Source organism: Protomyctophum bolini, assembly GCF_963924005.1.
Source record: "Protomyctophum bolini genome assembly, chromosome: 16".
NCBI lineage: Eukaryota > Metazoa > Chordata > Actinopteri > Myctophiformes > Myctophidae > Protomyctophum > Protomyctophum bolini.
Genome location: NC_137877.1, coordinates 36133205 through 36148335, shown reverse-complemented (window position 1 = coordinate 36148335; position 15131 = coordinate 36133205). Strand labels below are relative to the sequence as shown.

Below are 15131 nucleotides of genomic sequence, written 5' to 3'. Positions count from 1 at the left end.
GTCTCAAGTGAAATAGACAAACCATCAGATGCATGAACAAACTGATAAGAACCAGATGGAATCAGGGAAAAGGAAAACGCTAGCCCCCCTGCCTTGCACATTTTACCCTCTTCTTGCACCATTAAGCTTGAATTGCACCTTTTATTTACTCGTATATGTACCTGTACACAGCTTAAGCTTACAGCTTAGGTGGTTCGGGCATCTGGTTAGGATGCCTCTCGAGCGTCTCCCTAATAAAAGATAATTATTATCTTGTACGGACGAGATATCATCTTGTACAGACAAGATAAAATATATTTTGAATGCATGGCCATTCAGGGGCTCCGTAGATTTTGATTATTATATTACAAAACATACATTAACCACTTCAGCCCTGCATGGATTTCAGCCATTTGAAAATAGCTGATCTACAAGCTCACAATGCCTCACAATGCAACACATTGTGAGCCTGTAGATCTGCTATTTTCAAGTTATTTGAATAGATTTTTAAACAAGGACTAAAAGGGGTTTAAATTTGTTAATGTATTGACACTGTGGGGGCACGGTGGCACAGTCGGTAATGCTGTCGCCTCTGCAGCTAGAAGGTCCTGGGTTCGATTCCCGGACTCACACTGTGGGAATTGGGGGTGTGTTCCCTCCTCCCATCAGTGCCCATACCCGAGGCGGTGTTGGCAAAAGGGTCCTTTCTGTGTGGAGTTTGCATGTTCTCCCTGTGTCCCCTAGGGCAGGTATACACCTCACAAAAAACATGCAGTAATCCTGGTCTCTAAAACTACCTCCCCCTGGCCAGCCGGGGCGCCTGATGGAGGGGAAAGGAACTGGTTGGAATAATGTGTTCCTTTCACACGCTACGTCCACCCGGAGCCGGGGAAACTCCCCCCTGTCAGGTGCAAAGAAGCAGCTTGGACTGATCATGCATAGAAGGAAGCATGGGGCTTGTCCGCTGCCCCCCCCCCCCCCCCTCCCCCAGGTTGGCAGAGGAAGCATAGCTCCCCGGATTACATTAGATAATTGACACTGGGTGAAAAAAAATGGGTTGCAAAATCGTGGGATAAAAACATCTGAAGTAGCTTGTAGTAGCTTGTGAGCTTGTAGATCTGCTATTCTCAAAAGATTTGTATACATTTTATACAAATCTTCCCCCTGGGTCCCCATGTTGATTCTGGATTTCATTGGGCACGTGCACACGCGCAGACGCATACGCGCGCACACACACACACACACACACACACACAAGCACACGCACACACAGGACTAGGCTAATTGACATCACCTACTATAAGTGACTGTTCAGTTGTGTTGCGTGTTTCCTTGTATATATATATATAGGCCATTTTTCCACGAGGACTAAGGGTTTTAAATGTGTTAATTTATTGACACTGTGGGGAAGTTAAATTATTTGTGGGTCACCGGCCTGTCTCATCTGCAGTGCTGTGCTGGTAATCCTGTTGATTGGGAAGGTGCCAAAGCACTGCAGAGGAGGGGTGTTCATAATTATTTGTATGGTGTTTTGGTCTTTTTATAATTCATTTCTGAATGACTTTGGAAATTCCTTTATGATTAACAGTAATTGTGTAGATCAGGGGTCGGCAACCTATAGTTACACACACACACACACACACACACACACACACACACACACACACACACACACACACACACACACACAAACAAATGTATTTGATTTTTACATTTTTTTTTATAGTTATACCTCCCCAGTGTCCCCCATACTATAGTATGCCATTCATCATTTGAAAAAAGGTGAAAATCATGGAAAAGCCACAGCCTATAGTTTATAGCGAGCCGTTTATTATTATTGTTATTTCTAGTATTGTTATTTATTTCATGCTATGGTTGGTTAAATATATATAGCCTACAGTATGTAGGGGAGATGGTTGTAACATTTTGCACGTTTCACTCTTTTACTCAGAGATCCATACATATCAATATTTCCAGGCAACGGACCTACACATGACTGCTACCATAAACCACTTCAAGTTTTTCAATTGATAAAACCGGTCAGGAGTTATTAAACCGAACATGGACACTGTTCCAGTCTTACATTTGCTGCGCATTAATTGTAACGCCATGCGTGATAAATGTAACGACGCTAAAAAACACAGTTTTCAGCTTAAATCAATTATATGTCATTGAAGCAACTCTTTAACATTTTTTCATACCATGGATGTGGTAAGAAAATGTATAAAACATAAGGGAAATATTAGTTTGAGTGATCAATGGGAAAATACATTGATTACACAAAAAAGATAAAACGTTTGATTGATTGAGTTGTACAATGTTATACAACCCTAAATTAATTTAGAATACACTGTAATTGAAAGACAGCTGCCTGAACATAATCATTCATTCAAAGATAATCAACTTCAAGATCTCAAAAAATAGGTCAAAATGACCTCTCGTTCATGCGAGTGCTGAGGGCGTTCATGCACCACAAGGGGTGCACGCACCACAGTTTGGGAACCCCTGGGTAATAATAATAATAAATCAAACCCTCTAGTCAAATAAAGAGAACTTAAATAATCTAAAAACTTTATTTGACAGGTAAATAGTTGCTGTTGTACATGTGGTTTTCTTGCTAGATTGTGGTTCCATACACTTACAAACAGTGGTTCAGAAAAGGCAACTGCTAATGGAAAATAATATTAACATTAATAATAATGGCATTATACGTATACAATACAAATTAGCAAACATAATATCAAAAATCAGTTTTTACAACCTTCGTAGCAACCAATGCCTTCCTATATTGGTGTGCCATAGTGCAAACTGTTGTTTGTAAGACAGAGTTTTAGCGTGATTGCAAAATTCATACATCTCGATAATCATTAATTGTCTCTGTCTCTTAACACACACACACACACACCTTTTGTGTGTGTAAGACTGCATTCATTGTGCCTTCGCGTTCAAGTCCTTCTCTGACCAGAAAAGTGGCTTTACAATCGGGAGAGTTCAAGTGTGGCGGCAATGGGATGCGTTGACAACGCAACACGTTGCCGTTACTGTGTCGCCATATGGCGACCTTGTGACGGAGTATGGATTAATGGTGTTAATCATTCATTATGGGGAGTGTGTATGAGCACCGGTTCAGACTTAAAAAGCCCTAACCACACCAGAGGGTTTGCCATGCAACTCCTTGCAACATGCAACTACTTATTATCCTTATTCCCAATGGCAGTTTGCAAGGAGTTGCATTGGCGTGGTTTGTTTTGTTGCAAGAAGTTGCGAGTAGTTGCAAGGAGTTGCAGCTGTTAAGTGGTTAATTGGGCCTAACCTCGGGTGGATGGTGCTAAGATGAAAACCAGGTATACTTAATGAACTGATGGCTGTGGCCACATAAAAAACATCATTTTTGGAACTTTCTGTTCACTTTTTTGAAAAAGAAAACAACAAACAACAAAACAAAAACAAAAGAAAAACGTCTTCCTCCTAGTATAATCATAATACAATCATGGCACTCTGTCTTTAAGTGTATCTGTGGGATTTCTAAATATTAAACCAATTTAAAGTGATGTAAACAGCGTGTGACTGAATGTCACACGCTGTTTACATAGCAGTTTACATAGCAGATTGTAGCTTGTAGATCTGCTAAAAAATAAATATTATGTTCCTGTCGTTCATCTCTAGGGTCTAGAGTCCAACGTTTGGCCGTTTGTGACGTTGACCTCTCTGTCCTTCTGTCCTCGACCCGGGCTGTCTCTGCATGACCACACTGTCGACCAGAGGAAAAGACAAATACAACTACAGAAAGACAACAACAGAAAGAAGATCTGATATGTGGTTCGTATAAAGCGCTGCTGCTGCTGCTTGTTGTTTGTTGCGACGGGGTTCGGCTACGTGTCTCTACTCCGTTTGGTTCTATTATTGCACCGCGATCTGCTGCAAAGCTGGACTGACTGATTTGGGGGGGGGGCCTACGTGTCAAAAAGTTCTGGGGGTCCGGTCGGTCAGAAGAAGAAGAACCGGGACCCCCCCCCCCGGGGCCGGTCCTGCAGCCTCCCCCTCCCCCTCCCTAGGGTGACCAGCTCCAAACTGTTCATTTGAGGGACAGAAGTATCGCTTGTGTGGGACAAGCGGGACGGGATGGGATGGGACGGGGTTAGCAACTTAATACTTGAGTTGCTATTTAAATGACTTGACGTCATATTCAACCATAGGGCTAATATTGCCTATCATTTTGTTGAAAACCCCTCACATTTTGTTTTAAAATGCTAATTTTGGTCATGAGTGTTACGGCCGACTTGGTACTGTAGCCTAGGGGGACATTTCTCATGTTATTTTAACAGGCTTAAAAACACACCTTGAAGGAAGAGAGCTATACAACGGAAAGCCAACCACAAGGGGATTAAGTCTTAGGGCATTTTGAACACTGATCATCCCTGCTAGCCACTCACAATGTGGGACAGCGGTTCTCATTTTGTGGGGACGCCTGAAAAGTCTTGGAAATGAGGGACTGTCCCACGCCCCAAGGGGGGACTTTCTTTCTGGTCACCCTAACCCCGTCCCCCTCCCCTCCCCCCCTCGGACCACCACCCCCGCCCGCGGCTTCTCACGAGCATCCGCAGCGGTCCACCACCATGGACGGGATCTTCCCGTAGACGATCTCCTCCTTGTCGTTGAAGTAGAGCATGTTGATGGGCGACACCTTCTTGGGCGTGCAGCACGGGCCGGCCGTGCCGCGCGGCGTGGCCCTGTTGACCAGGTGCGTGTGCGGGTACTTCTCCAGGTGCAGGTATTCGCACTCGCCGATGCAGTAGTTGGCCTTGTAGCGCTTGGGCGCGATGATCCAGTCCCAGCCAAAGTCCTCGAAGTCCACCATCAGCGGGTAGCGGCAGCAGCGCGACTCCGGCGAGTTCTCCTCGCAGTCGAGGCCCGAGTCGCGCCGGGAGCGCCGCGGGCTGTCCGAAATCTTCACCTCCAGGAAGGGTTGCTGCAATGCGTGAAGGGGGAGGGGAGCGCAAAGTGTGTGACGAAGAGTTTCAATGAATACAGGATAAACAAGTGGAATTGGAAGTAGGGACGGAGCATTTTTATTCATAACGTGCACCTTATCGATCAGGCTTATCGAGCCGGGTTCTTATCGAGCATTTTCTATTATTTTGTGGAAAGACGGGAGACAATATATTCTGAACAGAACCCGTATCTTTTACTAGAGCCTTCAAATACATCTAACAGACGGAAGGCAATTATTGACCTTTTTACTTTTGGGGAAATAATATTGAAGAAACTGTTAACTGGTTAATGTGTGTATCATCATTTTAAAAGTGTAATTGTGTTTCCCCGGGTAGCGCTGCAGGTACACTTTTTGACCTACATGTTTGTGCCAGCGACCCAGCGTGGATGATTATACAATTTATTTCTTGATCGCCTGATTGTTTAAACATGACGTCATGGGCCACTATGCTCCATGGCAGGCTTGATAAGCCCAAAGGTAATTGATAACGGGTACTCAATAAGCTTGTTATCAGGTTTTTTCGGGTATCAGTTATCAAGCCTTATCCCTAATTGGAAGTGACAAGGCAAAGGAATGAGCAGACGTACAGAACTGAAACTCAAACACCATAAAACTGAAGCCGATGAATCTGTATTCTGTCCTGATTGGAGGAAATCGGGGACCCACCTGAAAGACCTCTCTGTTACTGAACTCTGTGGTAACGACTAACCAAAAAAGCCTTTGTTTTGACCCCAAATATAACTTTAATAGCTCATGGAATAGGTTCATAGTAGCAGTGTGTTTGTTAGTCCGTGTTGTGCAGTCAGTCACACGGGAGCCTGCCAGGAATTTGGGGTAGGTGAACTTTTATGTAATCGGCCAATAAGACGTGGGATTATTGCTGGGGCTGTCTGGGCACGCGTCCAATCCAAGCGCAGGTGTGCGGCTCCCTGGAGTCTGAGTTCATTAGCGACTTTTCAGAGCTCTGTCAAATCCTTGCTGGCGTGTGGAAACCTAGCATAATGTCCAAAACAGTTCCTTGTTTTTAGCTTAAAAAAAAACATTAAAAAAACTAAGTAGCCAACTTAGAAGCTCACAACGCCTCAAAATGCCACGCCTTATGTGACACTCTTGAATGTGATGAAGTAGGACATTACTTTACGAGATTAAAAAGAAAATCTAAACAAAAAGTAGAAATATGGAGATTCGAGGTTTCTGCCCGACAGCAATAACGTGTGAATTCCTTGTGGCTCCAAACAAACCCATGCAGGCCTGCATTAACGATGGAACGTATACTGGCGCTTAAGCCCCCAGGGCCCGCAGCTTGCAGGGACCTGTGTGAGAGGCTACTTCATACAGCTATCGCTTCCGTCGAAACCACATTCATAGGTCAACCGTCCGATTTCAATGTAACGCAACACAGGAACTAGTGTTTTTTTCAACGTCTAACACAGGGGTTTTCAACTAATTATGAACCAGGGACCACCACCCTGACTAAGACTTATGACTATGGGAGCAGCCTTATAACTCTATGGGAGCAGCCTTATAACTCTATGGGAGCAGCCTTATAACTCTATGGGAGCAGCCTTATAACTCTATGCGGGAGCAGCGGCGATAGTGCTGGCTGAACGCACGTACATTCGCTGAGTGTGCTTTGTACTTTTACTCCACTACAATTACTTGAAATGTTTAGTTACTTGCAGTTAAGACGACTAACAGTCTAACAGCCGATGTACAAGCTCTCAGTGGAGCGGAGCGGAGTGGGACTGATCTACAAGCTCTCAGTGGAGTGGAGCGGAGCGGAGTGGGACTGATCTACAAGCTCACAGTGGAGCGGAGCGGAGTGGGACTGATCTACAAGCTCACAGTGGAGCGGAGCGGAGTGGGACTGATCTACAAGCTCACAGTGGAGTGGAGCGGAGTGGGACTGATCTACAAGCTCACAGCGGAGCGGAGTGGGACTGATCTACAAGCTCACAGTGGAGTGGAGCGGAGTGGGACTGATCTACAAGCTCTCAGTGGAGCGGAGCGGAGTGGGACTGATCTACAAGCTCTCAGTGGAGCGGAGCGGAGTGGGACTGATCTACAAGCTCTCAGTGGAGCGGAGCGGAGTGGGACTCACCAGGCCCTCCTCTCCTCAGTTAAGACGAATAACAGTCTAACAGCAGATCTACAAGCTCACAGCGGAGCGGAGTGGGACTCACCAGGCCCTCCTCTCCCGGCAGCGTGGAGGACACGGCCAGGTCGGTGCCGCGCGCGTCGAAGGCGTTGATCTCGATGCCGTGGTTGGTGTCGGGCTGCCGCAGCCAGCCGCTCAGCACCTGCTTGACGTCGATGCTCTGCCAGGAGCCCACGCCCGCCGCCACCTCCATCTTCAGGAAGCGGATCCGCACGCGTCTCCTGCCATCCGCCGTCACCGGCATGAGCCTGGGGGGGAGGGGGGGAGACGCATGCCTGTCTCGATTATTACTAGGGGAGTCTAGGGCGGCATTCCTATTCGGGGTTTATGATCCGGGTCAAGAGCGGATGATATCGTTACGTCACGTTGTAGTAGTCATTGTTTTGTAGTCATCAGGCCGGAACCATCAATCTGGAATTTTCTTTCCCTCAAACCGATTTTTCCCAATAAAAGCTGCAGGCTACGAGAGCTTTTATTGTTATTCTTCCGGTTTGAGGGAAAGGAAGTTCCAGATTGAGGGTTCCGGCCTGATGACTGCAAAACAATTACTATACATGGCGTAACGATATCATCCTGATGACTGCAAAACAATGACTACAACATGACGTAACGATATCATCCTGATGACTACAAAACAATGACTACAACATGACGTAACGATATCATCCTGATGACTGCAAAACAATGACTACAACATGATGTAACAATATCATCCTCTCCTGAACGGATCATGCAGAGATTTTGTAACACAGACAAGGCTTTGACGCGAGGTTATTACTAGGGTGACCAGATCCAAACTGTCCATTTGAGGGACAGAAGTATCACTTGTTTGGGACAAGTGGAACTGGACGGGGTTAGCAACTCATTACTCAAGTTGCTATTAAATGCATTGATGTCATATTCGACCGTAGGCCAGGCACCTTGGCTGGTAATCCAGTCTGGCAGTCTGCCGCGGGTTCGACTCCCGATCCCCACGGCCTTTACTTGCTTGTCACTCCCCCATCTCTCTTTCCATTTCCTGTCAGTCTACTTACTGTCTATCCCTCCATACAAAATATAAAATAAAGGCAAAAGCCAAAAAAAACACACATAGAAAATAAAATAGTTTTCGTTGGTGGAAAATATAAAGGTAGTGGACAAACATTGTTCGCTTACTTCGCTATATAGTATTTTAGTAGCGGTAGTCCCATACCTGGAGATCTGCAGCGAGACTGTGGTGTCCTGGTCAGAGGCTCGGAGGTGGACCCACAGCTGGGCGCGGACCACCCGGCTCACCTGCAGCTTCTGCCTGAAGGAGAACAGGCAGCACTTTGGCACCTGGTCCACCTGCACCAGAGGGTCCGCTGCAGAGAGGACGAGGAGGTCACAGGTCAATGCTGCTGACCATCCCCACTGAGCATTTTTTGGTCTAATAGACGTAAAAACGTTAGACGCACAAAGTCGCACATCTAATGGCTCAGTGGATCTGGTCCATGTGAATTTCCATACATGCCTCTTCTCGTCCTCTCTCTCTTATTCCTAAACGTAACCTCAGTAAAACTATGCCTAAACCTAACCTTATTCCAAAACCGTAACCTCAGTAAAACTATGCCTAAACCTAACCTTATTCCAAAACCGTAACCTCAGTAAAACTATGCCTAAACCTAACCTTATTCCAAAACCGTAACCTCAGTAAAACTATGCCTAAACCTAACCTTATTCCAAAACCGTAACCTCAGTAAAACTATGCCTAAACCTAACCTTATTCCAAAACCGTAACCTCAGTAAAACTATGTCTAAACCTAACCTTAGTCCTATGTGACCTCAGTAAAACTATGTCTAAACCTAACCTTATTCCAAAACCGTAACCTCAGTAAAACTATGTCTAAACCTAACCTTATTCCAGAACCGTAACCTCAGTAAAACTATGACTAAACCTAACCTTATTCCTAAACGTGATCTCAGTAAAACTACGTCTAAACCTAACCTTATTCCTATATGTGACCTCAGTAAAACTATGTCTAAACTTAACCATAATCCTATACGTGATCTCAGTAAAACTACGCCTAAACCTAACCTTATTCCTATACGTGACCTCAGGAAAACTATGTCTAAACCTAACCATAATCCTATACGTGATCTCAGTAAAACTATGTCTAAACCTAACGTTATTCCTAAACGTGATCTCAGTAAAACTATGCCTAAACCTAACCTTATTCAAAAACGTAATTTCAATAAAACTATAACTAAAACCTAACCATATTTCGGTTTGGTAGCGGTCTGCGGGTGTGTTCCTAAAACAGCAGATCTAGAAGCATCGTGACTTACGTTGGGTTGCCATCATCATGATGGTCTCTGCGAAGGCGTGTTCCTCGTCCTCCTCGTCCATGCCCACCGCTGCGTCCTGCATCCTCTCTCCTGGTAGTCTGTCGTGGCGGTACTGCTGCTCTCCCGTCCTCTCGCCTCCTCCTGCGCCCCCCGGTGGCACGCGGCGGTACTGCATGTCCCCTAGCACGTCGTACTGGTCGAGCAGCCGCTGCAGCGGCGGCGCACGCGGCAGCAGCTGCTGCACCACGTCGCGGCTGATGTTGGGCGCCGCGCGCAGCCGCAGCTTGCTCAGGATCTGCGACTTGATGGCGTTCAGGCGCATGGTCTTGATGTGCTGCCGTGCGCTGGCACACGTGGAGCACTGCGGCTCGCCGCCGTCCTGTAAGTCAACGAAACAATTGACTTTAAAGGTTTCATGACATTCATTTATTTAAAAAAAATCGTTTTTCTTTTAGGTTTTATGACCTCAATTACACCCCATAAAACCCTGAACTTTGTACATTCAGTGGATTTTCTGTGGCCTGGAGTTTTCTCTGGGATTTGGAGGACTTTTGAGCTGAAAACAGTGAAAACAGTGACATCTGCTGGAAAATCCATTTAAATATATGGGATTTGCAGGCTGTGACATCACAAGAATCAGAGCTCTTGTTTGAGCCAAAAAAACCCAGACCAAAATCTACTTAAATGTTAAAATTTCAGGTTTTTTGGTGCAATTGAGCACAGAAAACCTATATATAAAAATAGAAAATACAAAAACTGTTTTTTTTTAATGTCACAGTTTTCGTAATAGTTTTAGTCCAGTGCTTCGATGCGTATGTCGCCGTTTGATGTGTATGCGCCGTGCCAGCGTATGATGTAATGACTACTTGTGCTTGATATGGCAGTGGTGTCAGATTATATACATAGGGGCATTACCTTTAATCCTCCCGGCACTAAAACATATCGTCATTACGTCACCATCGAAAACCAATTACACCCTGGCATTGGGTCCTTTAATCCACATCTTTATTACGTCATCATTGAGAGCTAGTTATACCAGTTATACCCTGACGTTTATGCTGCTACGATACATATGCATCAAACGGGGCATATGCCATGTAACCTATACCGCTAATCAATTTACAAATTACGTATACATAGAGGCAATATTTCAAACGTTCTTTCACAGAGAAGCTGAGATTTGACAGTTTGTAGCGGTCGACACCTACTTCTGCGCTCTGCTTGCACACTAGTAGGCCTACTTGTGTGCAACAAGCAAGTAGGCACTCGACAGAGTGCAGTTCTAGTTTCAATCTATGACCAACGGCAAACACAGCAGCAAGATTTCTGAACTTTTGCGACAAAAGAAGGTTAGCCGATGGAATACAACCACCCTAAGGACTACCATCTGTAGGCTATCAAGTAGACCACATGTAAACAGAGCTGCTACCTTTAACCTGAGCTTTGTTTTGTATACTATTTAAATAGTATTGAGAGAAAAAAAGTTTTGTTTTTTAAAAAGCTGTATAAATTGTATAACGTGTATAACATGTAACGATGCAATGTGACATATCTCTGTTTACAAAATGCTGTACTGTGTAATTGTAATCCTAGTCTCTAAACTGCCTCCCCCTGGGCCAGCTGGGGCGCCTGATGGAGTGGAGAGGAACTGGTGGTTGGGTGTTCCGTAATGTTCAACCGGGGAAACTCTCCCCTTGTCAGGTGAAAAGAAGCGGCTTCTGAACAGGCTGATTCAAAAAATGCCTTCTAGTTTTGTATCTCCCCAGGTTGGCAGAGGGAGTGTACTAGTGCCCATTACATTAGACAATTGACACTGGATGAAAATAAATGTGTTGCAAAAAATGGTGGGATAAAAATGTAGTAAAGAAAATAGTCATCATTCAGATTGTATAAATTGGATTTACCGTACTACATTCTGATTTATGGATTAAATAATCAGAACTGAATTGAAATGCCAAATATGAATTTAGAAACAAATAGTCACTGTGAGAGAATTTAACTAATAAAACATGCATTTAATTAAACATGGGTTTAAAAAAAGTAACTATTTGAGTATTTGAAAAACTTTACATTCTATTTTGAAAATAGCCGATCTACAAGCTGAAGGGACTTGTCTATGAAATGTGATGAATATATATATATATATATATATATATATATATATATATATATATATATATATATATATATATATATATGGTTAATGTGTTTTGTAAGTAGTGTAGACCTGAGGCCGATATGTTTCTATGTCAGTGGTGCTCAACTTTTTCCATGTCAAGGACCCCCAGATTTATCTGAATTTGGCTGCTGAAAATAATGTAGTTTCAGGGACCCCACCATGAAGCAAGTTAAAACGCTCATTGTGAAAGAATATATATTCAAAGATTTGCGGCACATTTTAACGATTTTTCAATAGATAAAGTTTAGAATAATGGTTAAAACACCAAAAGGGGTTCCCGTCCTGAATCAGTTAAACTAGTAAGTAACGTTTTTCAAATAAATATAGTGGAGTAAAAGTAGAAATATGTGCCTCTGGGATAGCCTGGCTCCAGCCCTGAATCGCTAGCCACACATTAAAAGAGTGTCAGGCTATGCTCAGAGATGCAGTGGAGTAGACGTAAAAGTATGGGAAATTGAAGATTATCCAGTATAAGTAAAAAATCCCTCCGTAGGCCTACCAGTGTTGAGTAGGCTAATTGTATTAGAAAATGTGGTCATTCCTATATTATTCAGTGCCATTTGTGTCCCCAGGTCAGAATGCAGCATATTTTGTGTAAAATCAGCAAAAACACTAATTACAAAAAGCGTATCTTATACTATTAAAGGTTTTCCACCATAGAAAACAAAACATGATACCCCAGAGTGAAATCAATATAAAATAATCCCTTTGATTTGAGTAGAGGTTTGCTAACATGCCATGCCCCCCATATCATGTTTGTTCAGCTTCATTGTACAAATCTCTTCAAATTCACACAAAATCAAAACATTTGAATTTGTATTGAATTTGTATAGGCCTACTATTGTTCTAATGCTTCTCACCAAATGTTATAAATTGTAATAATGTATTTTTAATGATTATAAATCTTTAAATCAATGTTTGTCCCTGACTTTACTGTCCCTCCCGTTACGCTGATGCAAATCCACCTGTAAATGTCCCTGACAAAATATTTCTCTAGCCAAATTACTTCAGAAAGTAGCTTTTTAATGTCCAAAATTTAACACACGTCAAACTGCATGGGGGGGGTCCTTTGAAATGACTGCTAGAGCCGTAAACATCTTCTCTTATAGGGGTCCCTGCCTGGCAGACTGTTATATGGAGGGTCCCTGCCTGGCAGACTGTTATATGGAGGGTCCCTGCCTGGCAGACTGCATGACACTCACCTCTCCCTGCTGAGACTGTTATATGGAGGGTCCCTGCCTGGCAGACTGTTATATGGAGGAGTCCCTGCCTGGCAGACTGTTATATGGAGGAGTCCCTGCCTGGCAGACTGTTATATGGAGGAGTCCCTGCCTGGCAGACTGTTATATGGAGGAGTCCCTGCCTGGCAGACTGTTATATGGAGGAGTCCCTGCCTGGCAGACTGTTATATGGAGGAGTCCCTGCCTGGCAGACTGTTATATGGAGGAGTCCCTGCCTGGCAGACTGTTATATGGAGGAGTCCCTGCCTGGCAGACTGTTATATGGAGGAGTCCCTGCCTGGCAGACTGTTATATGGAGGGTCCTTGCCTGGCAGACTGTTATATGGAGGGTCCCTGCCTGGCAGACTGTTATATGGAGGGTCCTTGCCTGGCAGACTGTTATATGGAGGGTCCCTGCCTGGCAGACTGTTATATGGAGGGTCCTTGCCTGGCAGACTGCATGGCACTAACCTCTGCCTGCTGAGACTGCGTGCTGGTCGCTGATGATGATGATGATGATGAGATCTGTTGAGATGAAGCAGAAGAAGTCGACGATGATGATGAAGAAGAAGCAGCAGAAGATGGTGAAGATGTCTTGTGGTGGTTGTTGTCCTCCTCACAGAAGGCATGGTGGTGGTTGAGTGGTCCCAGAGCCAGCAGCACGCCGCTCACACACACCACAAGGCCGGCCACACGCATGGCTGGCTGGCTGAGCCTTGGACGTCCCAACTAAGCTCCGATATGAGGCTCCGATGGAGACCCTAAGAATATTCCTCCTCCTCCTGAGTCCTGTGCGCGTGCGTGTGCGCGCGCGCGTGTGTGTGTGTGTGTGTGTGTGTGTGTGAGTGAGAGAGTGTGTGTGTGTGTGTGTGTGTGTGTGTGTGTGTGTGTGTGTGTGTGTGTGTGTGTGTGCGTGCGTGCGCATGTGCACGTGTGGAAGTGTGTGTGTGTGTGTGTGTGTTGAGTTGTGTCCAGTCCAGTCCAGAGTCCACCGTGCACTAACAGACAGACAGCATGTGCTCTATTCGCAACTCAACCTTTTTATACTCACAACTTTAAGACCGTTATGTGTCGTCTGGCTCTACGATTGGCTGGACTGCTCTGGCAACAGCCAATTAATTAACCCCGACACACACACACACACACACACACACACACACGCACGCAGTGTGGCGGAGCGAGCCCTGCTGAAGCATGACTGTCTGCCATAATCATCATGACAGTCATGGCGCAACTTGCATCCTGTTTTGGACACTTTGCAACGTTATAAACGTCTACATAAATGTTCATATTTCAAATATAAAGTTTGCAGGGGAGAACAGTGTGTAGTAAAACAACTTAACAATTTAACCAACAGTTTGCTGTAAGATTAGGTACATATTATATACAGTATATGTCAGTTGTTGGGATTTTCTTTTAAGTAAAAGTAGCAATATATAACAATGTTTAATAGCCTTTTTTATTAAGTTTTTATTAACTACCAAAACTATAGGCCTACCCATTATTATGAATGGCATATTTAACAGTAACAGATTCGTTTTCAAACCATTTCTCAATTATTTCAACATTAAATTCTTTATTTAAATCATAAACCATGACCGTATAAGTTGACATTGAAAAGGATGACTATAGGCTAAAATAACACAATTAGTTTTTGTCATTTTCTTTGCAAGTATAAGCTTTGACACCGGGTTGGTGAACAGTGTCATGCTGAGAGACTGACTTTAGTTTGTCATGACACTTAATTGGCACATACATTGAACTTCAACAACATCCTGTCCATTCAAAGATATTTAGCGCCATCTTCTGGTCAACCATGGCATTTACTGCTTCTCAAAGAAGCAGTATATAATACAAATAAAAATATACAGGTTTTCAAACAAAAACTGTGTCTCATTTCTACTGAACAATGTACTATTCAAGTAAAAGAATAAAATAAAAGTGCTTCAATTTACGATAAGATTCAATGATTTGAAATAACTCAGAAACTACAAAACATTTAAAAGTAAAAAGTTCCAGCATGTATCTCCACAGTAAGCCGAATAATAAAAAGTGTGAATGGAGTTTCTAGGTGAATGTGATTTTTGAGTGCCTATAAAGCTGCCATTGAGCCCCATGTTAAATGTCTCAAATTTGAAAGCACTATATTTCTAAAACTATGACACATTTCAAAGATTCCTTTTCAGGCTAGAATGGGGTTGGTAGGTTTAAGTATGTAGGACTAAATGACATGTTTGCCTGAAAAGGAATATTTGAAATGTTTCATAGTTTTAGAAATATAGTGCTTTAAAATTT

General features: G+C 43.8%; 1 protein-coding gene across 1 annotated transcript; it reads right to left on the bottom strand.

Annotated features, from left to right (window-relative positions):
• Positions 1-2538: 2538 nt before the first annotated feature.
• Positions 2539-13835, bottom strand: mstnb (myostatin b). Its single transcript, XM_080785326.1, has 5 exons — positions 13308-13835; positions 9438-9816; positions 8323-8473; positions 7156-7378; positions 2539-4948 (listed from the first exon to the last, which is right to left on the bottom strand). Exons 1-5 carry the CDS (start codon positions 13533-13535, stop codon positions 4568-4570), a joined length of 1362 nt encoding a protein of 453 aa, XP_080641452.1. The 5' UTR covers positions 13536-13835; the 3' UTR covers positions 2539-4567.
• Between the last annotated feature and the right edge of the window lie 1296 nt (positions 13836-15131).